Source organism: Cololabis saira, chromosome 12 (assembly GCF_033807715.1).
Source record: "Cololabis saira isolate AMF1-May2022 chromosome 12, fColSai1.1, whole genome shotgun sequence".
Lineage (NCBI taxonomy): Eukaryota > Metazoa > Chordata > Actinopteri > Beloniformes > Belonidae > Cololabis > Cololabis saira.
In genome coordinates, this window is record NC_084598.1 from 23709789 (window position 1) to 23733935 (window position 24147).

At 42.9% G+C, this 24147-nt stretch overlaps 1 protein-coding gene across 2 annotated transcripts in view; it reads right to left on the reverse strand.

Annotated features, from left to right (window-relative positions):
• The window catches only part of LOC133457150 (leucine-rich repeat-containing G-protein coupled receptor 6), a 36829-nt gene that overhangs the window by 8789 nt on the left and 3893 nt on the right, over positions 1–24147 (reverse strand). For both annotated transcript variants that reach the window (XM_061736074.1, XM_061736073.1), the window contains exons 2-6: positions 13496–13567; positions 6993–7064; positions 5110–5181; positions 1675–1890; positions 1444–1515 (exon numbers count right to left, since the gene is read on the reverse strand). In XM_061736074.1, coding sequence (XP_061592058.1) covers positions 1444–1515; positions 1675–1890; positions 5110–5181; positions 6993–7064; positions 13496–13567 — 504 coding nt within the window. The remainder of the gene's footprint in view (positions 1–1443; positions 1516–1674; positions 1891–5109; positions 5182–6992; positions 7065–13495; positions 13568–24147) is intronic.

Sequence of the window (24147 nt, forward strand, 5' to 3'; positions counted from 1 at the left end):
TTTGCATCTGTTAGTTTTTTTTTCTTTTTTGCATAGGCTGTTTGCATGGTTTTCCAGCAGCCCTTTGGATGGCTCCTCAGTAATGATTTTATATTACACACCAGGGGTTGGGGAGGATGGTGGTGATGCAGATGGTCTCTCGTATTTCTCTCAAGTAAAGCCACTGTGAGAGATTAACCCCTCATACCAGCACAATCCCCACGTCAATGACACCTGTCATCTTATCCCGCTGAATCATCTGTCTTTCCCCACCACTGACGACCCAAACACTTTAACACACACTATTCTGGTCCGGAGAGCTCCATTCCTCTTTTTCACATTCTCTAGTTTCCATTCATCCCCTTAAACCATGGCTACCCTGAGTTACACCCTGTTTCCTCACATTTCCCAGCATGCATAATGGCTTTTAAGTTGAGTGTAAAGCCGGCCATACGTTTATGATTGCACAGGCAGAAGTGGTTTCATATATGCACACACAAGCTTGCATGTTGCCCACACACATGCTCATAAAAAGGAACACATAATTTTTTACACTTCAACAGGTTGTTAAGCAGCGTGCCAGAAACTGTGTTTTCATCAGACCACCATGAATTTTGCAGGAGACGCAGTTGCAAGTGTGTCAGTCTCTCTCACTTTCTTCCTCCAACTCTTTCATAAGGCTGTGTCAGTTTTTCTGCGGTTTTCCATATTGGTATGCGGTTAGCATTTAGTTATTGAATTTAAGGCACGGACTCCCAAAAAAAACTCTCCTGGAGCCACACTGTGCTATTCTTGACCTTAGCATTGCTTAGCAATTATTTAAACAAAAAACAGTGGAATCCATTGATGATACTTCAAAGTAATCAAAGAGGGTCTTTTCATCTTCACATTCCTGCTGTTCAATTGTTGGTTGTGGTTTTGAGAAATGTTCAAGCACCTGCTAAAATTACCAGAACATTAATCATTATGACTTTACAATTTAGCACTACACTTCAGAATTCTTTGGCACACGTGCAACATATGATTTATAAAAACACATTAATTTTCAAGTTTTCCTAGTAACACCCACAACCATTACACACACAAAATAAAAGACAGGAGTCAGACTTATAATGTGGGAAGTGATGGCTCTTGGTTCTGTTAACTCTTTGAGGTTATATTCAGTAAGCCCCTCATAAATCTTAGGGTTATTCTACGGCGATATGTTTGCTGTAAACACAATTGCACTAAATTAATGTTGATACTTGCTGAAATGTAATCATCACAAAGCCCAAATCAGTGTTTGGGGAAACATGGAGACCGAAGAAATTAACTTCCTTCAAGGTAAGTGCATGTAGAAATGAAGTATGTGTAAGATAATGAAAAACTAATCATTTTAATGGTACTATTTTTAACAGTAACTGCTTTCCCAAGAAGCATGAGCATACGGGCATGTGCGCGCGCCTGTGTGTGTGAGATACTCACAGTGTCTCCAGACTGTGTAAACCTTCAAAACATCTCGAGCCCATGCTTTGGATGTGGTTGTTGTGGAGATGCCTGGAAAATAGTCCACAAACATCTTTTCAGTAAATGACTAGTTTTTTTCCCCATTGCATCATCACTGCCCCACTCTGAACTAGCAGAAATAATGATCTCTCTGGTAAAGAAACGCGGACTTGTGGGAGTTCAAAACAAACAAATGAGGATGTTACTTACAGCACAACGAGAGCAGAGAGGTTGGTGAATGCATAATCTGGGATGTGTGTGATCTGGTTGAGGGCCAGCGTCATTGCCTGCAGAGATGGCAGAGAGTCCAGGGCCATCACGGGGATCTCTGTCAGGGTGTTGTCGTCCAACCACAGGTGTCTCAGAGCACGCACGCCTCCAAAGGCCTCTGCTGGAACCTCAGACAACAGGTTGGCATCAAGACGCCTGCAGGGCGAGAGGAGCTGTGAGTAGCGGGATAATCAACGATTCTTAGTGTTCTGTTTATTTTACTTATGTGCACTGTGTATCTGTGCTTTTGTGTGCATTAGTAGTTATGTGTTTACCTTACGGGAAGGTTATTAGAAGCATTACGTGTCTTTTATTCTCCCCCTTTCATCTTTGCTGCAGCTTCTTACAAGTTCCTTGTTATGATTTATTCTCACGCTAAATAAGCCATGTCAAGCTTCACCAGCGCAGACATGCATGAAATACAAGACGAGAAAAATAAAGACACATATGACCGATTAAAGAGAGCTTATTTAATTTACCATCCATTTATTCATATTGTGTAAATCTCTCTTTTCTTTGCATCTAAAAAAATTAAAGGGAAAGACAGAAAGGACAGTTAAAGATGGATCCTCAGGTGCCTGTCCTTTCCACATTCTTTCCATCAGAGAAACTGATGTTTCCGCATCTCAGACACAAACATGACTTCTTTTATCTAACGAAGTTATGACAGTAGAGTGCATGTGCTTTCACACATGCACTTTCCTCTCTTCAGCCATCCCGTTCACTGCCCTGAACTCACAGGCAAATAAGTGCAGACACACACTCCATGTATATACACACGTGCATACACACTGTCGATAGTGATGAATGATGCCCTCAAGGCAGAGTTGACAAGCTGAGACCACTTCCTCCTGCTATTCTCCCTTTCTTGGCCCTTCGCTGTTATTCATTAATCTCCGTTTCCTCCCTCTGGCCTCTTTCACATACACATTTTGTTTCTTGCGTCTCCATTGATGCACTCACAGCCACTGTGAACTCCTTTGTATCTTAACTCTTGCTCATCTTTCAAACATCCTTTCTTATCAATCTTCTGCTGAGATTCTTGGATTCCCGTGCTCCTCACCCTCCTTTTCCCCTCTGAGGCTTCGCCAAACAGAGAGCATCATCAAAGTGAAATCTGAACTTGAACTCTGAACTGTGGACTTTATTCCCCAAGGAAATTTTCCATCAGGAGAGGAACTGTATACACTGGCAGATGCTCAAACGCAGGCACGCACAGATACCATCCAGCATGCATGTACATACACACTCTATACGTGGAACCAGCTTAGGGCAAATGTTCACATCTACTTCCCAAACACACATTTCTAACGGTGCTAAAACATCATCCTCGTACAGTACATACAGTCTGATCAAACTGAGGACAAATCACAGGAGGAAATCTTTGGAAGGTCCTTCAACTTTCTGGGTTGGACAAAATAATTGCTCCTCTGGGTAGAACTGCCAGGTCTCTTGAAGGTCCAGACAGATTGGGGAATGTTCCACTGAAGCCAATAAAGCAGACTATTTCCTGCCCATCACATCAAAGTCTGAGGTAAGATTATAGGAGTGAGAGTTAAGACCCAAGACAAAGATCTTTTTAATGATCCACTGGATCTGGGGACCTGCTTGTGCCCGTTCAATTCTCCAGATGGTCGACATTTTTTACAATGGCAAACTTGGAGGGACACGTTTCCCCTGCCAGTCAATCAGATCTTTAATAACGGGCTTACGCTCATTCAAGGCTGTTTGTGAAACTCATCAGTGGTGATTACGCTACTGAACCTGCGGACGGAAAGACATCTGTCTGCTCGTATGATGGCATCAAACTAAACAACAGCACTCATACAGTGCACTGTACCCAATCTGCTCCGAATGGTGAGACTTTTTGAGGGTTTTTCTTGAATCCGTTTCTGCAGACATAAGGATTTTCGACTGAGATTAAGTTACGATTTACTTTGGTTTAAAGCCTTCTTTATATGTTTATACCAACGTAAAATTCATGTGCTGACTCATTTGTTGTGTGTCTTTTTACCCGGTGTGTTTTATGCCGGTGAGAGGCGCCGACAAGCTTCACTATCTAAAGCCTTTCCAGTAATCTTTCACCGCTGAGCTTATCATTATTATAATGACAAGGTGCGTCTCTATACACCGGCTTCTGTGTGGGTATTCTTTGTGTGTGTGCAAGTGTTTTTCAGTACACCAAGTGATATCTATGAGGAAAAACGGAAAAAAGACCTCACACACATACTGAAGCGGAAAGGCATCATTGTTACAGTTAATTGTTACATCAAACGTGTACTTACTCACACAAGGACAGCTTCAGCTGTGTGTGTGTGTGTGTGTGTGTGTGTGTGTGTGTGTGTGTGTGTGTGTGTGTGTGTGTGTGTTGGTTTGGGACTGTCTTGAGGAAGTGCAGGCCTCCTTTCTAGCTGACAGATAACTTTGAGGGGGAAGGTGAGTCCATTAATTTCTGTCTGATGAGGCAAATGGCACTATGGATATTTGCAGAAAGAAGACATAATTTTGAAAGCGTATACAGGTACTAGCTAAAGATTAAAGAAAATGTGTCTGTATTATATTAATTTGAACCTTGTTTTATGTTTTACATTATGCTTAATCACATATTGTGGCACTCTCACATTGTTTATCATCATTTATACACTTATTTAGTCTGTATACAATATGCAGGGCGTGTGCCCACAGTTACGTATGAGCTGATGAGCACACCGGGGCCAGTGCAGGGTTCAGCGTCCTGCCCCAGGACACTATAAAAGGTGGCAAGGCCAGAAACTGAACCACTCATCTTCCAACTGGAAGACGACCACTCCACCAACGGAGCCACGGCCGTCCCACCAGGTGGTCCATATGCTCTCGTCCAAACACGACCCCCCCCGCCCCTCGACACACACACACACACACACACGCACACACACTGACCCCACAGATTAGACAATTAAGCCACCAAACACTCTCATCAGCCAGGGGGATAGCAGTGTGGGTGGTGGGAGAAGAACGGAGGAGGAAAAGAGGAAAAGAGGGGGAATTGATGGAAAATAGGGTTGTTTCACAGCTCATTGGAGATGCTCTCCCCGGCCCGCAGTGTCTGCTGTTTCTCTCATGGCTTCCAGATGCTGCCATGAACTGCGCTGACACAATCAGGGCTGTGACTCCTACCGTCATGCTGTATAACACGGAGCGCAAAACTGTTGCAGCCAGCGCTGGGGTAAGGTCTGTAATTTGTCAGTGGTACTCTATACCTGCATTGCGGTTAGAATTGAGATGCGTGGGTGGCCGGGGGGGGGGGGGCGTTTCATTCCCCGGTGGATGAGGTAGAGTAGCATGATTAGTGTATGTGCATGTGTGCTGGGGAAAGAGAGAGAGAGACAGACTTACAAGGACAGGAGGTTGGGTAGGTCCCATGGAGCATCGTCAGGAAGTCTCTCCAGTTGGTTGTTTTGTAGCATCCTAAAATGTACACACAGATGATTCAGCTGTTGGCATCAGAAGTATAGCTGATTTAGTGTGAGATAGCGCACATTAGGCAGAACAAATAATTCCATAGTGGGAGAAATCTGACACAAGAAAGAGAGGGCCAGGGAGAGCTTGAAGAGAAACAGAGAATGAAGGGCAGAGGAAAAGAGAACGAGAACCTCCTTGGGTGGGCTGCTGATGTCATTCTCAGAAGAATGGTGCAAAAATGAGGAGGAAGTGAGGAGCAAATAATAGCGTTCGCTCTTTCCTCGATCTTGCTTGCTTTTTCCATCTTTGTTAGATTTTATCTCAGCCTGTCGACGGAGCGCAGCTCACAATGCATGAAAATGCCAATATGTTGCCCAGCAGCACTGTTATGCTTTTATTTTGACATCATGCGTACACGCACGTCTGTTTCTGAGTATCATACCTCAAATAAATAACACCATAAAAAATTTCCTGAGTATTTTTCTGTTTGAGCACTAAGGAACCCTGATGCCTACATGGACAGACTCATGTACGAATTGAATTTGTTTAACTATTAAGTGAAAAAGTGAGAATAAATTCCATCAAGATGTAAAAACCATAATTTCTATATCGATATACATCACTTAAAAAACAATAAACCTCAGTCATTTACAGCAATTGTTTAAAAGAACAAAAGTTGCATTATGTTGGGAGCAAGGAAATGTTGTTGTGTTACTTACAACGATGGTGATAAATCTGTTCAATTCAGTCTTTGTTTGTTTTAAATACAGTAAATTACGCACAATAACCATCACTGTGTGAAAGCCAGTGTATGGCCAAATTATTAATTAATTATTAATTAATAATTGCTCGGGGGTCATGTTCTGGGTCTCTGGAAAGCGTGGAGAAAACTTTTGTTGTATTAGACGCTATATAAATAAAATTGAATTGAATTGAATTGAATTATCATACACAAGCTCACCAGAATACCTGCATTTAAAATGACTGCGTCTAAAATATTAGCAAAGGAAGGTGATGGTTCAGCTGCTATGAGGCCACAGAGACCACTCAAAGTTTGCTTTGGAGTTTCAGCATGAAACACGAGTGCTTTCAGATGACTATTCATTTGTTAATACCCCTGGACATGTAACAGGCTTACTAATTTTGTCTTGGTGAGTTTCACAATACAAGGTTATTCTCCAGAGTCCCCCAGATTACAAGCCACACTCTACTAAGTTTATGTTCTGTGGCACTGATACTCCAACATTTCACATCTCAGTAAGGGTGCAAAGGGGAATTTTGCTGGTTGCCGGTGCTCATGAAAACCTCCTTAAAAACCCTTGTATTGCAGCCACAGAAATATGGCCACAACTCATTAGATGCTGCAAGTCAAATGGTGCTGTGTATTTTATTGCTGCTTTGCTCATTTTCGTGATTTAATACTTCACAGCAGCGGTAACAGTTGGTGGCCATGGGTCATAAAGCTATGAACACAGCATGAGAAATGGAGCGTTAAGAAAGCAGCTATGACCGGACTTCTAAAGTAAACTTTCTGATGTTCGCTGTAATCTCAGCAGTTGCTGTAACTGGGAGGTCCCCTGATTTACACCTGCGAAGATGGAGGCGTGTGCTGCCTGCAATTGAACTGGCTGCAAAGCAGAGCAGGTCTCTGCCAACCCATAAACTTTAACTGCAGTTAACGATGTGTAGCCTTTGCATTTCATTCAAGACAGGAGGACAACTCCTGGAAGCCAAAGTAGAACAGTGCGTGATGGTTCAGCTTTGAACGAGGAGAAACCCACTTTAGTACAATTGAGAGGAAGGAGGAGGATACTTACAGAACTTTGAGGTTGTGAAGACCTTGGAGAGCTTGGCCCGAGATATATCTCAACTGATTCCCCGAGATACGCCTAAGAGAGAAATAGAAAAATAAAACATAAAAAAATAAATGACAAAATGACAAAAAGATGCAAGTCTCAGAAGAGCAGTTTTGCCATATGCCGTATTTGATGTTTTTGGATTGGGCTGTGATATGACTTCATCCTAAAGTTTCAGCTCTGAGGTTACTGTTGCGGCAGCATGCAAATAACTGTATTCCAGACGTGTGATTGACATTGGCGTAAAAACGCACGCTGAAACCGTACCAATCACTGGAAGCTCTGATGAGTGAGATAAAAACTGAGACTGGGTGTGCATTGTGGGGCGTATAATACGCATGTGGACACAAACATGTGTGCAGGGTGAATGCACGTGCCAATTTATATGTCCTTGAGGTAAAATTGCGGCCATTCTGAGGGGCCTTGAGGACAGCACCGAGGAGAGAAACCACACGCATTCACACAAGCAATCCAATCAGTTTGTTTATCAAACACGGCACCTAATGGTCATTTGTGAGTGTGTATGAGATGTCAAAATAAATAACATTGGGTCCAACAGAGAAACTCTCAAGGTCACAAGCTGAACACAGCTAAACACAGATTTGGTCTTCACAGCCCCGGACCACCCACTTCTATTAAACACACACATACGTTAAAGTTTAGTCATTGGCACCCTCCTCCACCCAAAAGCGCTTCTGAAACAGGTGACATTTCAGCTTTATGCTAAACACCCCGCTTTTTGGCGGAGTTGCACCAGCATATTCGAATATTGATGTTGGATGGTTTGTTTTTCCAAGCCACTATCATTCAGGCAGTGAAGTCGAAGGGCTCGCAGCAAACTCTGTCTGACATCTGATAATCATATCAACACGTCTCAGTCTTATTACTGTGCAGTGGCAAACCACACAACCTCGCCCACGCCTGCCAAATCTCACACTCAGCTCAGTCAAGAGCTCTTCCAGAGTTTAGATATATCAACACAAGGATGCACAATTACAGAGAAGAGTAGGCAGGTTCTTTTCCAAAATATTGTGGTGCAGTTTAATCGGGCCTCTCAAACCCTCAGTCAAAACTCAGTTAAAAAGACATCCATGGAACCTTAAGTCTCAGAATAGATTTCACATGAGGGACACATAAAATGCGGGGCACATAACTAACATCAGATACCCCCCCGATTCAGCCTTGAATCAAGATAAAGGACTTCAGTCTTGCTATAGGTCATCTAGGACTGCGTGCACATTTACCATCTCCTAGAGGACCACTACCCTTTCTACATTTCAACTTTGGTTCCTGCATAGGCATTTCCAGAGGGAACTGTTAAGGCAGGCTCAGTAGAGCTCTGGACATCAGTCAAACATCTACAGTAAGTCGGTTTCTGCAAAGCGCTGACCCCCAAGTGCCTTCATCCAGTTCCTGTTCAAACACAATGATTAGTTACAGATGCACTGGAATGAAATAAGATATAGGTAACACTAAAGAGAAAATAAATGTGTTTTGTATGGGTTGATGAGGAAACACTGGTAATATTAAGTTTTAGAAAACAAACTTTGTCATTAAGGCAATAACACGATGTGTATGTCCTACTGCCAACCCTGCTCCATTGGAGCCAAAACAACATTAGACTGGAAATGTGTTTTTCTTTTTCTCCTGCTTTTTAAAAAAAACCTTTGTAGACTTCATTTGTCAATTTGACAATGATGTTGAAAGTGAAGATGGATATTGAAACCAGAAAACAAAATTTCAACTGTTCAGGCATTATTGATAGATACCAACAGAACAATAGCAGTGGTTGCCATTGACCAACTCTTTCCATGATATCAGCGTGTGTATTCAAGTGTGCACGGTTGTTTGAGTGAATGTTCCACACTCAGCCGCCTGGTCGTTCCACATCAATCTCATTCTAATGAAAGGCGCCTTGCTCTTGTCAAATCATGTCTCCAGCTATTTCTCTTTTCTTTTTAATTTGATTTGGGGGTTGTTCGAATTGTTCTTGGCCGACACGCTGCAAAGATAAAACTTCGACCTCAACATACGCTAGCTCTATTGAAGTCATTTATAAGTAAAATAACAGAGGCCAGAGTAGTTCAAACGTTTGGGAGGGAAACAGGAGTGGTGCCGTGTGTTAACAAAGGTGAGACCACCCTGCTATCCGTGCTCCTCAGTGAGGGCTTTTACTGAAGCATGGCGACTGCTGATTATTCTGCGTATCACCATGTCCTATTGCCTCTGAATAATAAACAAGCTGACAGATTAAAGACTTAGAGTACAGATAGAGAACAGCATCATATTTTGGGATACAATCTCATGCAGTGATAGAGGCCCAGCAGGGCATGGGTGGATAGGAGTCCGTGATGAAACGAGACAGTGAGCATAAACGGGCCTTATCTGGGAGAAAGCAATTTGTGTGTGGGTGTGTTTTCTCTCAGTACTTGGACATGTGTGATCCTTGATACACGTGGTCCATCAGTTGAAAATGTGACTTACTTAAGTGTTTGACCCTTTGGTCGAGCCTTGGGGTCAACCACTTAACCTGCCATTAACCTCTGAAATTGCATGTATATAATCTGGACACTGGGAGTATCTGCTCATGTGTGTGTGTGTGTGTGTGTGAGAGTGAGAGAGAGAGAGAGAGAGAGAGAGAGAGAGAGAGAGAGAGAGAGAGAGAGAGAGAGAGAGAGAGAGAGAGAGAGAGAGATAGTGCCAGCTGTGGGTTGCACCTGGAGCATCAAGGAAACCAATATTGCGACCTCTTAACCCTCACCTCTGTCAAACTGCAAGCGTATCTGCAGACAATCTTATCACTGAAGGGAAGACAAGCATGGCAGTGCTGGCCTTTAGTCGCTGCATCTTTCCTTTTAAATTCGGACTATAAAAAATGTAAAAATGATTCTTGGAGAACTTTCACAGGGATGCATGAATATTCAGAAGATGTTTGGGAGATTTAGATCGGTCTACGAAATGTCTAGTCTTGAGCAAATCAAAATAGGGGCTGCAACCATTTTCTGCACTAATTAATGTTGCAAAAGAGTCCACGGGAAGAGGAAAAGCCATATTGGAAGTCAGGCTTCTCCTTGATGACTTCATTTCAGCACTATAATTACAGCAAAAGGTGGTTGATAGGTACAGATAATGAGTATGAGAGACTCACCAAAACGGTTGATTATATGGAGAGTCAAAGGCAAAAGGCAGAGATCTCTAGCCGTAAGGATAACATCGACTTTGATAAAGATGACAGACTAGAAGCAGTGCTGGGTTCGACACAAGTTTACAGGAAGAGCTTTGTAATTTTGCCAGAACCATCTTCTACCAGCTCCAGGTTGCAATATAACCAGAAATAGTGGATCTTTGATACTATGCCGCAATGTCTGAAAAAAAAGGGGCTTGTCTATGAAAGGTAGATAAGTAACCATTCTGAGAGTCTTTACCTGAGTGTGGGCATTGCTGCCCTCTCATTAAACCCCAGACACGGAGTCTACCTTTCAGCTGCCTCTCTTTATGCCGTACGTCAATGGCAGTTGCGTGCATTTTTCCGTCTTTGAATTAAGGGGCAATTCACAGATCAAAGTGTCAAATGAAAGCTTAATAAGAGGAATCTGAGATCAATAGAATAAGATTAAGTATAAGGAGTTAGGGGTAGAGAAAAGGCTGGAAGGAGGGGCAATCACACTTACATTTTATTATCAATGTTAATACCACGGTGAATCAAAAGTAGCTTTGTCCTGGCAAGATTTGCTACCTGCTTTGTGAATTAATTTAATCACCTGGCTGGAGGTTCAGAGGGATAAGCCGTCTAGTCTTTGGTGCTATAGAGGATATTTAGCAAAGAGATGAGACATAGCATGGAACAGTTTATGTCTAACGGCAGGGATACTCTCCAGTTCTTAATATATTATTCCATGTCTTCTCTATGGTGTAAGATGCGATGAAAGCTCCTGACATGAGCAGATTTGTTTTGGTTTGTAAAAATGTGGTGATAGCCTGAAGTAAATGAAAAGAAAATATATCAAAGGTGGTGACTATAGCTTGCAGTAGCCTGAAGTTAAATGAATATGGGAGGGAGACGGAGTGAGGGAGGGCGGGCAGTGAAGTAGAGCCCAACATCAAACACTTTATCACTCTACCAGTCACAACACGACTGGGTCTCGCCTCTTCTTGCGCTACCAGGCATTGCTGTGGTCTCACATCAAAAGCTGTCTCTCAAACCAACTGTGTTTGTGCTAGGTTTGTTTTTCTAAGCGCTATAAGATGTTATAATTATAATGTATGTCCTTTATGTCGGTTATGCTCCATCTTTGTAAACTGTCTAGACAGAAAAATCAGAAACCTAGCTTACTTTTCCCTGCACATCCTGATCACCTCAGCACATCTCCAGAAATGGTCAGCAAGGCAACAAAACTTGGCTTTAGGGCAAAAACATCCTCCTTGGAAGAGGTACAAAGAAACAGGATGTCTCCATAAAATGTCAGAACTTCGGGGCGAGACAGACGAAGCAAGATCAAGGGGTTGTAAATAAAAATGTTGGAAGATGATGTCTGGACAAACACTGCAGGTGTAGCTCCAGCTACCATTTCTTCAGAGAAGACAAATGAAAATGTCAAACTTGAAAGGATTGGTTTTTTTTTGTTCTTTTTCATTTTTTGGAAGCAGGGGGGTGAAGAACTTTTGAGTGGTTACTGCTTTACCTGAAGCTGAAACTATCTCAGCTCTCTCAGTTATTCTGATTGGGATTTTTGCAAACAGCTAACTGAGAATGAGGGCCATACAGGAGCAAATCTTCACCATCTTAAACACCTCAAACCTCCAATTTCATAGCAGTTTGATCATTTGATGCATAAGACAGCTACACAGACTGGATCAACAACAGCAGACTGTTTTATATGGACCGAGTTGCAACATGTTGATGTTCGGTCCCATTTTTGGACAAGAAAAGGTTAAGAAAAAGGGAATAAGCTGCTGGTCCAAAAGTGGGGCAGTATAAGTACAGTAGCTTTAACAGAGAACTTTCTGGGACGTTGCTTTAGAAAGGCTTCATCCTGTGTAGATGTTTGCTTGACTTCCCATCAGAATTAATCCCTGATTAACTCAATACCTTTAGTACGTTAAACAAATAAAAAAACATCTTTCATCATTACAGAAACAGCAATATCCGATCTTTATTGTTTCTATGATGGCAAAGGATCAGATCCACAGTTAATTAAATTGCAATAAATTTCAGTCTTGAATATAATAACCAGATCTAAATGTGCTGCAAAATTTCATTACTCAGCTTTGTTCTGCTGTTCAAACACAGTTGGACCAGGACTCAGAATGAACAAAGCAGTTTTCCTCCTAATCTTTTTTTTACTTTCATCATCATTTGCTCATAGCTCTTAGGCTGCAGCTGCAAGATTTACTAAAGAAAATAGCGGACTGTTCAAATGTCTAATTCAGTCTCACACACACACTGGAGGATTCAGAGGAAAAATAATCACGTGAAGACTGACATACGCACATTTGCACCCTGAGGGAAAATTTGTGGGCAGCTTTTGTCAAACAGAGACCGAAGTGAATCCTGCTGAATGGTCAGATCAAATATCACCAAGGTGAAGGAGAGTCTGTTTCATAAGTTAAGCAAATGTTCTACCCAATGTACTTCTTCATCAACCATGTGAGAATAAGATTAGCACTTTATGTGCGTGTGTGTGCGTGAAGCACAGATTGTTTTTCATAGTTCTCAGAAATCTCAGAAATTATAGATATGGCAACATTTTGCACCAAAGGTTGTTCTGTTAATGTCTGGCAAGTGGCTGTATAATAATAGTTGGTGCCATAATAGTCTTATTAACTAAATAGTAGAGAGTACCACCATTTATACCATCTTTAGTCATTTTAATATTAATTGTTTTATCAGTGGCCACTGAAATGGAAATCCAAAAATGGCCAGTTAAAGCAGAGAAGACGTCATCACATCATCATGCTCACAAGATCATTATTCACACTCAGAAAGGAGGAATGCTCCTCCACGAGGAAGCCTTTTCTAATCGCATGTGCTGTTTCGTGCTCACGTATCACATGGACTCCGCCATGGCTCTCCCATAGTGTGAGTCTGTCTTGGCAAACACTTGTGTCTACGTGAGTGCTGCTGGTGCTGAGCCGTCCAGCTGAAACAAAGTCAAGGGGGCGGGAGAAGGAAGCAGCTTGGATGCTGAGCACATAACCCGCTCTGTAAATTCTTAAAGGACCATATCCATATCCATATCCATATCCACTCTCCGAGTGATTATCAGATTCCCTTTTGTTCCCTCTTTTGTATGGCCATCCCAGGATCTACTAGCAGATTGCTGCAAGCGGTGACTTGGTGGGGGAGATCAGGGCCGAGCCAAAGCCATTAACCTCGTCACCAAACCATCAGCATTTCAGGAGATGACGGATCCTTGTCATGTGTGAGTGGACTGTGAGTGTGAGATAAATGAATTTGTACTCACAGCTCTGATAGCAGGTGCAGTCGATGGAAGGCTCTGGGCTGGATCTCACTGATGTTGTTCATACTCAGATCCCTAGAGATATAAAATGAAGAGCATTAATATAAAGAGCATTTCATTTAGACCTTATTATTAGTCTTCAAGATACTCAGAGTGTGAAGTTCTGAATGTATTTTAATTTGGCAATTAATCATCACAGGCGGAGAGCCGGACAGAGAAAGGTTAGAGGGTTAGAGAAAGGTTGGAGGATGAAAGGGTGGAGAAGGAGATGCAGGAGAGAATTTTCCCCAATGAATCATTGTTGGGCAGCTGCAATTTCCTTCTCGTCCCAGTGACTCTTTCTCTTTTCCAGATGTCTCACTCTAGTTTCTTTCACATCTGACCCCTCAGCCTCCCCTCATATCTGTCTCCGTCTTCCTCCTTCTCCCTTTCAGTCTCCTTTCTTCTTTTTTTTCTCATCTTCTCAGGGGTTCACCTCCTTTCCTCCTTGGTCACTATTCTAATACAGACACACTTCATTTCCCTGACGTGAGTGTGTGTGTGTTGCAGGGTGTGTTGATCCAGCTGCGTTGCGGTGAAAGAGGCAGAGGTGGAGGATGCTCAGTCACATCCGTGCAACGCGTATCCTCAACGAACATAAACATGTTTTTTAACACTTCGGAACAACTTCTGTGTCAGCCCGTGGTGGAAAACGTCTATAACCTTTTGGCCCCAGTCGTGTAAGGTCATCTCTTTGATAAACACAATGAAAGCAGGGAGGTGTTACGTCACCCCTTCTTTGCTTTCACAGCCCTTTGGGTCTTGCATGATTCTTTAGGAGCGAGATTCCTATGTGCGTGCATGTCTGCATGTGTGTATGACACTAACCATTGCTCATAAAGCCAGACCACCGGGTTAGCAAGTGTAAACTGTGCTCTCAGAAGCCCTTTGCTGTTGGGAGTTTTGACACAGGGGCTGTTTGTTTGTCATGTCAGCCAAGCTGATGCAGGGGAAAGGAGAGCTGAGTCTGATGAATCTGTCCTAAGGCATGCAGAAGAAAAGACTGCATGACAATACTCTGGTTCAAGAGTCTATCTTACATATAAATGTGTGTGTATGTGTATCTATATATATATATATATATATATATATATATATATATATATATATATATATATATATATATATATATATATATATATATATATGTGGCGTAATAATTAGCAGATGGGAAAGGTTCAGGAGCTTGGTATCCTGTCAAAGATAACACTTGACAGCAGGCGAGGGGACGGGTGCTCCAACTGTCATTTGGAGTAATTAGATGTAATCTCACCATGTGAAGAGCATCCAGCGCTGACTGCTGCATTTAAACAGTTGACAATTTGCAGGTCAGATAATTGTGCACCTTTTTCACAGCGTCTGCTGCCACTGAATATTTTTCTCATGAAAGTATAATAATGGTAGATTTCCATGAGTGGAAACTTGCTGATGTTACCTCCTCCAGCTTGCCAGGTCTCACTGCAAAAGGAGTTCAAGGTGTTTGTTGTAAAGTGGGAGAGTTTCAATTTTTCTTAAGGGTGTTTCATGGCATTTTGTAAAAGAACAAAGTAGTCAAAGAACAAATGAACTAAGACATACGAAGCTTGAGAAAATACTGCAAGTGACCTGAACATACAGTATTAGATAAAAAAAAAATGGTATGCACTTTAATTATTCCCCTTGGATGGCAAGTTAAACATTTCAATACATTTAAGCAACTCGCAAGTAACACACACATTTTCATGCACCCTTTTCCCAACACTGCTGCTATTCTCACCAAAAATCCTGGTGAAACACAGTCAGTGGAAAGTACCAGCTTTTTCAACTTTGAACAAGTAAAAACTTGATCCTCTTTGAAGCAGATCACTCACTTGAAAAAAAAAAAAGTTTTTGATAAAAAATTAAATCCATAAACTCTGGATCAGTTACTCAAACAGGCTCTCCTGAATTAGAGTCTCATAAATAAAGCCTGAACTTATAAACAAAGCTCGTCTTATTTAAACCACTGACTTAAGGAGTTTTGTTTGGTGTCATCATGCCAAAGTGTGAAGACCACTATGTGAAAATAGATAAATAAATCTCAGTTTCACAATCATGAGTTAAAAAATCATACAATGACTATGTTTTCTTAGTCGCTACATAAACTTGCCAACTCCCATCTTGTAGAGCCAAATATCAAAAGCTGACCTAAACAAGATTTTTTCAGTCTTTTCACTTTTTCAGCATATTTTTCACAGGCAGTTAAAGTCAGGAAGTTAAAAAAACAACAACACATGAATAGAATTCATACACATGGCCTGGCTGTTATATAAAATATAAAAATAGACTTTTACAACGTTTACAACTTGCATTTCCCATTTTTATCACATGGGACGCCACCTTACATCCCAAATTTATAAGATTTTGACAGTAGCAGGTTTTGAAGATGTGGACAAAAGTTCTTACAACATGTTTCCTGGTGAAATTGTGCTTGGTAAGATCACTGTATAACTAGTGGTTTCGGGACGATGTGTGCATCCTTATTCATAAATGCTTGAACATAAGGTAAAACCATCAATCAGAGGATTGAAACTGAACCTGAATGATGAGTACACCGTTAAATCCCTGAAACCATCGCCCCAAGAGAAGAAATAGATGAACAAGGCATGAGCAATTCAAGACTCGTACTTTATACCCAGTAAATGCTTGTGATTCGATTGTAAAGGTAAGCAGTGCAAGATAACCCTAAAACATCTTGAAACAGGGAAGCTAATGGCCCTGCGACCTGTCCAGGATGTACCCCCACCTGTAACGAGCTGGGATAGGCTCCAGCAGACCCTGCAAAGGATAAAACGGTATAGAAGATGGATGGATGGACGGATGTTGAAACTGGGGGACTTCGTCAAGGAAGGCTGATTAAAGAAAAACTATTAAAAAAAACTTAGATACCAGTGCATGCTTATTTTCTCCTTACCGTACATTTTGTATCTCTCCCATCTCTCTTTTTCCTGTACGTATTTGTCTAATCAACACAAACAGTATAATGAATTAGTGCTTGATTAAAGTCTGAGATACATGTAAGTAAAAAAATAAAGGTGCCAAACACATAACATATCAAGCTGCAGATGAACTTGCTGACATAATCACGTTAATCCCAAACCATGTACGCCGCTAGTGTGGCCTCTAGAACAGCACATACCCACCTATCCATCATCTATTTACAAAAATTCTTTTGAGGGAAATATTTATTGTAACATTTTGGACGGATCATTAAAGTGAGGCAACACACGTGCAGACACACGCAGTCAGCTTCTGGGGATGCGTCCACAGATGGAGACAGCACTCCATTATCTGGTCCTGATTAAAGAAGCCATATACAAACGTTGTGTGAAGTCCATAACGGCGGCGTCACTCAGTCAGGATAAACACGCAGCGATGGAGAGAGAAAATGTTTAAAAATAAAGACACACAATGGTGAGTCATGGGGAAAGGTTGAATGCGGCTCAGCTCGCCTCGGCTGGAGCTACACTCCAGCGAACTCAGGGAGAAGTGAGAGAGAGACATTTCTGCTACGCAGGCCAAGGCCTCCGCTGACAAGTTGACGTATCATTGGAAGGCACCGCACCATGGCTTGTTTTTAAAATCAAATAACAGCTGTGGCTTTTTTAAACCATGATAATTATGATTGATGACTACCACATGTGCATTGTGTCGGCTGGCGCTGTGACGTTCAGATATTTTCAGCGTAAATAAACAGCCACAAACGAAATGAGAAAAGGAGTGCTTAAAGATTTTGCAGGCTCTGCTGAATTGGAGTTTTAAAATTACAACTGGGGTTTTTGTGTCCCCGTTTTTATGGGCACCTCCGGCACGTCCGTTTATGTGTGTGTGTGTGTGTGTGTGTGTGTGTGTGTGTGTGTGTGTGTGTGTGTGTGTGTGTGTGTGTGTGTGTGTGTGTGTGTGTGTGTAGAGGGAGAGAGAGAGAGAGAGTGAGAATATGCATGTCAGTATCTGTGTCTGTGTGTTCCATACGATAATTTTTCCATTTATAGGTGGCTGCGGTGTGTGCGGTAAGATGTCTGTCGCTCATTTTCACACCCCTATTGTTTCCCAGTGAGCCTGCAGATGTGGCGGGTACAGTCCCCGCTCGCATTTTCACCACATCATTCATGAACGCTGCCAGAGCTGTGTGTGTGCGCCTGTGCGTCTGTGTGCGCGAAGGACAAAAAGAAAGAACATGTGGTTTCTTTACTTTATTTTTCATTTGAGTACAGGGAACCATTCTGCCCTTTCTTGGCCTCCACAACGTCAAGAAAGCAGCCTGATTGCTCATAAGGAGACAAATCTCTCAACTGACAGAGAAACGCAGGCCATCACCTCCACTTAGATCTTCCTCTGCTACTGAACGATGAACTTAAAACTTCAGACTTTGAGCGTGATGCTCAACAATAAACACACTCCCATGTGTGCCTCTTAACATTCCCTTTCATCCCCTCCTCCTCTGATTCTGAGCAATGACTGACAAAGTCCTCAGTGATGTGTTTGTCTTTCCCTGGAGGAGAATTAGATTTCCTCGTGCATGCGTGCAAATTTTTGTGATTAAGCACAGTAGCGTGAGTGAAATTGAAGCCAGTATTGCGTTGATTTCGAGTAGAAGAAACAAAAAAAAAAAGAATTTTGACATTTTTCCATTCGTGCTCCTCCATTGTTCCGTGATTTGCAGATACACAATGTGCTTTGATAGATCGTTTAGTCTTGCCTCTCCAAAATGTGTCTGCGTGCACTTGTGTGCTTGAGAATGTAAGAGAGGAAGGCTTGGCATGGGAAGAAAGGTATAGCGCCGGATATGTGATTGCTTTAGCTGTGATTGATAGAGTATCCATGGCAAAGAGCTTGTCTTAAGGGAGTAACGGAAGCATGAAGTTGTAGAGGTACATTTTCCATTCATCAGCCCTGGCCCTTTCAGCTGCTCTCTTATACCACTCTGTCTCGCACACTCATTTTCTCTCAGTATCTCTGTTTTAAATTTCAAATGAGGCATGGGGTTGCACAGTCCTGTAGCTACAACAATGGGATTTATCATTTTTCCTCCTAGCTGTGAACTGAACTACTGAAGTATGCTATCGGGTCTGTGATCAAAGCCGGGGTGCGTATAGGTGTGAATGCGCCCCTAGCTCCATTGTAGCCAGTTTCAAACTGGAAGCTTTTTCTGACAAGAGCGGGTGATTCAGCAGAGCAAAACATTCAGCCACATCATATGAAAAACAACCCTGTTTACGTTAAAGAGACGTACACACCCACACCGCCTCCTCCAGCCCTCGTACGCACTCCAGACTCGCTGTTTTGGGTTTTTTTTGTTTTTGTTTTTTGTGGGGTCGACGGCAGACCACCCTGGCGGGTGAATGTGCCCTCAGAACAGCAGAGATACCATCAGTAGTCAGGTGTCTTTTTCTGGCACTGATGCTGAAACGTGTCAGTCAGACAAAGCTGAGGAGATATGATTTTGATTCTGGGAAACAGATTGTCCCAAATAAGAAAAAAAATAAATAAAAAAATAAAAAAACATGGAACTGGCATGGAAAAGGCGTCTGGCTTGTCAACCTGTTTGAATTCCAGCTTATCGCACACAGATGCGAGGCCAAACCCCTTGCCATTAAAATTTCAACACACAAGGTACCCATTTAGAGCCACTTTTAAACATCCAGGGTAGTCCGATAGGCTTTAATTGAAGTCAGTCAAATGTTCTCATCTGGTCAACGCAGAATGTGTCACCACAAAAACCCAGAAAACAGAGAAGTCTGTCGCAAAAGAGAGACGTGTGCCGAAAGTTATCGTTGTCCAAAAGTGTAATTCTTAGGCTGCACGCACGCTCTGAGTCGAGCCCACATAGTTGAAACAGATTACAAGTGCCCAGACGTCCACACTCTCGACTGGAGTGTTATTCCTATCAAAAGCGGAGCATTCTGAATTTTATTTCCCATCCACGGTTTCAGCCTCCAAATGCAGACCTTGTAGGCTGTTCAAAGTTCTCAATCAGCAAACTGCAGATGTGGGAGCACATGAAAAACTAAAGGGCTCAATATGTGAGCAGCTTTGAGAGACAGCGTCTCGTGTCTCATGCAAATTTGTACGAGACATGAAAATGTACCTAAAAGCATGTTAACAAAGTACATGTTTTTCATGTCACTCACAGATAAACCCATATTCAGCTTGCCATAGCCATACCCCAAGGTCTTCCCTCTCACTTTCTTCGTTGGTCCCTCTTTCTTCTTGGCCCCATACCAATCCCTTTCTTCAGTCCTCAAATGGAGACATCTACCGAACAAACAGCCAATAATGGCACTAAGCTCTGCCCCTTTGAAGGTGGCTTATATATGAAGAACATTAGAGAAATGGATCTTTAGTGGAAATCAGCAAGCAAAAGCTTCGCCCGGAGGGCAGGAATTCTGCGCTTGGGCTTCTTGAGCCACACCTTGGCTGTCTTTTAGTGTAACTATGACAGTAATGTCTTCAGTCAGATTAAGTCTGATCCTCTCCGCTTAATTCTTTGAAACAGTTAAGGCACGATGAAAAAGGAGCTTTTATTCCACATAATGCGACTGGTAGTCAGTGCTCGGGTGCCGCTTTTAAGAGGGTCTAAATGACTGCGTGCAAATGTGTGCGTGCATGAAAGAGCAGTGTGCGTATGTGCATTGAAAGCAAGGGTGAGGTCTAAGTGTGTTTGCTTTTTTCAATCTGAATAGACTGACTGCTCTGGCATTCAGTTTCACTCCTGGTCACACATGAGCATGCACACACACACACACACACGCGCGCGCACACACACACACACACACACACACACGCGCACACACACACACACACACATGCACACACAAAGAGTCAGGAAGGAAGGTACAATGCTGTCCTCCCTCCTCCTTCATCTGAAGATGTGTTTTTTTCTGCCTCTCTCCCAGACTTCCTGGGAGGGGTATGCTGCCCTTTGTGTCCAAAGGCACTCCCTCTTTATCTTTCCCTCTCTTTTTCTCTCATTCTCTCATTCATGGGGCACAAAGAGCAGGGGAGAGGGAGAGGGGATGTCTTTCACCTGGATAAGGAAGGCCACGGGGAGGACTGGGCCACAAAAGCGCAGAGAAACAGAAAAGGAAGGATGAAGAGACGGAAAAAGGGAGATGCCTCCCTGTTTTGTGCTCCTCTCTGCCTGTTGCGGTTTAGGGGAGAATGGCAGGCGGATGTCTGGGTGGAGAGAGCGGCTGTTTAGTCTGAGGCCATGTCATGGGAAACATACTCATGCCCTCTGGGACTTTTTCATGCCCTGGTATACTGCACACGGACACACACACGTGCACGAACACACTCCACGTCCGCTGCCTGTCCTCCCCCACATCCCCTGTCATGAGACGGAGGGGAGGGGGGTGAAAGGTCAAGCACTTCAGTAATGGAACAGGAAGTGTTGGAACAGTCGGTGCTACACAACATACAACTGCCTCCAACATGTGGACAGGACTGACAGGCAGCTGTTGAGAGTAGCCCGTGGCTCTGGAAGGCTGAAAGGCATTCATCGCCCTGCCCACTAATCTGCTGCTCTGGCATGTATACTTTCTCTGGTTTTAATACTTATGTGTGACATGATCTTTCTTTTTTAATCAAAGCTATGAAATTGAAACCACACAAAAGGACAAAACACATACCAATGAAAGTTGTTGATAATGACAAAAATGTGATGACAATTGGGACAAGTTTGCCATACAGCTTCTCCAATATACATGTTTTTTTTTTTTTTTTGCATGCATATTCAGTGTAGATTCTGTGCGGTACATACAGCAGTAAATGAAACCTGATGAGTATTACTGTCAGGCTCGATTATGACTTCATTTGGTTGAACGGCAGAGACAAGAGGGACTTCGGATCTCGTTGGAAGACCGTTCAAATCCACTGCTGGCCCCCTGCCCTCCGCTCTTACGCTCACAGATCTGTGATCAGCTCATCTGCTCCGTATATTTAACAGCACCCATGGATAACATCTAGAACTGGACGCAGATCAGCACTTGATGAAATCTTACTCCACACCAGTGAAGGCATGTGGCTGCTGTTGGTTTAAAGAGATTTAGCTTGGCCTCTCGCCATCCATGTAAAAAGTCCAGATTTCCTCTTTTATTCCTTCTCAGACATGTAACAGAGACATGAGCAAGTCTGGCTGCAGTTGCAAAGTCCCGCTTTCCTCCCTTTCCAACAGATGAAAAATTCACCTGTCGTGTCCAGTCTTATGGAGAACCGCCTCAGCAATAATTGCTTTCATAAGACGGGCTTCTATACAGGTTCATTGTAAGTATAATAATTATTAGGAAATTGTCAAAATAAACCCCATCCACTACCATTATGCTGTTATTAAACCTTAAACCTCAAATGAACAAAAACAAACTGCCCTGTGAGCACTCACAAGTGGGGATCTCTGCTGCTCATTATTTAACCGCAGATTCACTTTTTTACATTTTCCTTTCATCAGTATAGCTCCCTTCTGCACATTTCTCCCAAACTTCTGTGGATGCAAAAACCATCAGGGAAGTGTGCATACACAGCCACGTTTGCAAATATGGATGCATACACTGATATCTAGACATTTTCCCTATGTCTAATGCAGAAATGGACCTCTTGCGGGTGCATATGGGCATGTGTGTGCACACTAGAGGAAAGGGCATTAAGTATCATTAGCTCTTAGCAGTCATCACCTGCACACTGCCCGCCCTATGTAGGCCACTTTACTCAGCAGACCTGGCCGCTGATCACACAGATAGGCGGGCAGAGACAGACTGACTATGCTGAGATATAGGGGGAACTTAAAAGCTATTACGAACACACACTGCTGTCAGCGCTCATGTAAGCATTCTCCTTTATGGCTCATTACAGAGGTGTTTTTTTCTTTTTGTTTCCATTAAAAAGTAATATTGGGATACACTGCACTGTAAAGTTTAGGCTTCAGTCATCTACAATTGCTCATAGACCTAATTCCATTGTTCTTTTAAGAAATTGATAGGCACATATGGCAGTTTGAAACCACAAAGTTCTATGTGTCTTATTCTGAGATATACAGTAAGTTAACATACTGTATGCATGTGCATACATCATGACAGTTTAGGGACATTCACTATGGCCCTCCCAGGATAGGACAATGCCTTCTCTGTTGTGAAAAGAGAGCGCTAGTCCATTTGCACAGATTCATGCACATATACACGCACACACACACAAACAAACATTCCAAAAGATTCCCAGGGTTGGAAATGATGAATAGGAATCTGGGCCGTGCAGGCAATCTGAATCCCCTCACTCAGAGTCAGCCCCTTCACCCCTCAACCGCACATCCCGACGAGCACATTCCTAGCCCCCGTGTCATACTTGCGACACAATGCAATCACAAGAAACATACAGATTCACATATTCAGTCAGCTGCCGCTGATCTGATACCAAACACTGCTCTTTTTAGTGCTCATAGGCTCATGCGGCTATACACTCCGAAGACATTCGCCAGTGAGCTCTACCTCCTCCACCATTGTTCCCCTTCATGATTTTGTGTCGTGATTGCTTTCTGCTTTTTTTTCTAAAGGACAGGATATAGAGCAGTAGAGCACACTATGGCCTCTGTGTCTTCTCCGCCAGCCGCTCCTAAGGGAAATGCCATTGATCCCATTGTTGTCCTGTACCTGCTTACCTGCTGTCTGTCCCCTGAGCGGCATTTAAAAGCCTCCCAGGCTGCTCTCAGGAAACCACAAACCGGTGCACTATCCGACGCTAACTGCCTGTTCTTTCTCTCAAACACCCCTCTGGCAAAAATATCTCTTTTGTGGCAAGCGGAAATGGGTTTTTATGCTAGTGTTCACCGCAGAGCCTCTGGGGAGGAGAACTGAGGAATTGACACTTTAAGGTATACACTTAAGGTATGTGTGAGAGAGAGAGACTGAATAAAGTTGGGAATCACGGTTGGAAGGCACAAAGAAAGAAATGGCAAAACTATTTGGCCTTAATTCTGCAACATTTTCCATCATAACAAATTAACCATGATGGTATAAGCCACTGATTTGGGGCGTCTATATAATCAGAGCTGCGCAATTCTCTGACAGTTGTCTGGCTTGTAGCCAAAGCAGCTCCTCCTCCAACAGACACACACTTACATTCACTCTGAAAACATCTACGCCATTTAAATTGGGAACACGCCCTTCACTTTTTCTCATTTCGCTGTTCTGAGCTGTATGTCATTTCAATTTAAATTTCTAGGAAGCACATTGCACACACACACACACACACATACGCACACGCACACACACACAAACACACACACACACACACACACACACCATGTACGGATTCCTCGTCAGTCTGAAGGGAGACCTGAGGAAACAGGTGAGGACAGGAGAATAGGTATGAGAGGGTAAACACAGAAAGCGAGGGAGGGGAGTGTATTTAAGGCGGGGGGCTACCATAGACGTCTGGAGCCAGGACACTGATGCTGGAGCTGATAGCTGCTCTATAGAGGACCCTCCACTGTCAGAACGCACACACACACACACACACACACACACACACACACACACACTGCTCTCTTTTTTCTTAATTTTTTCTTATTTTTGTCCATTTTCCTCCTCAAATCCTCCTCCCCCCTCTCT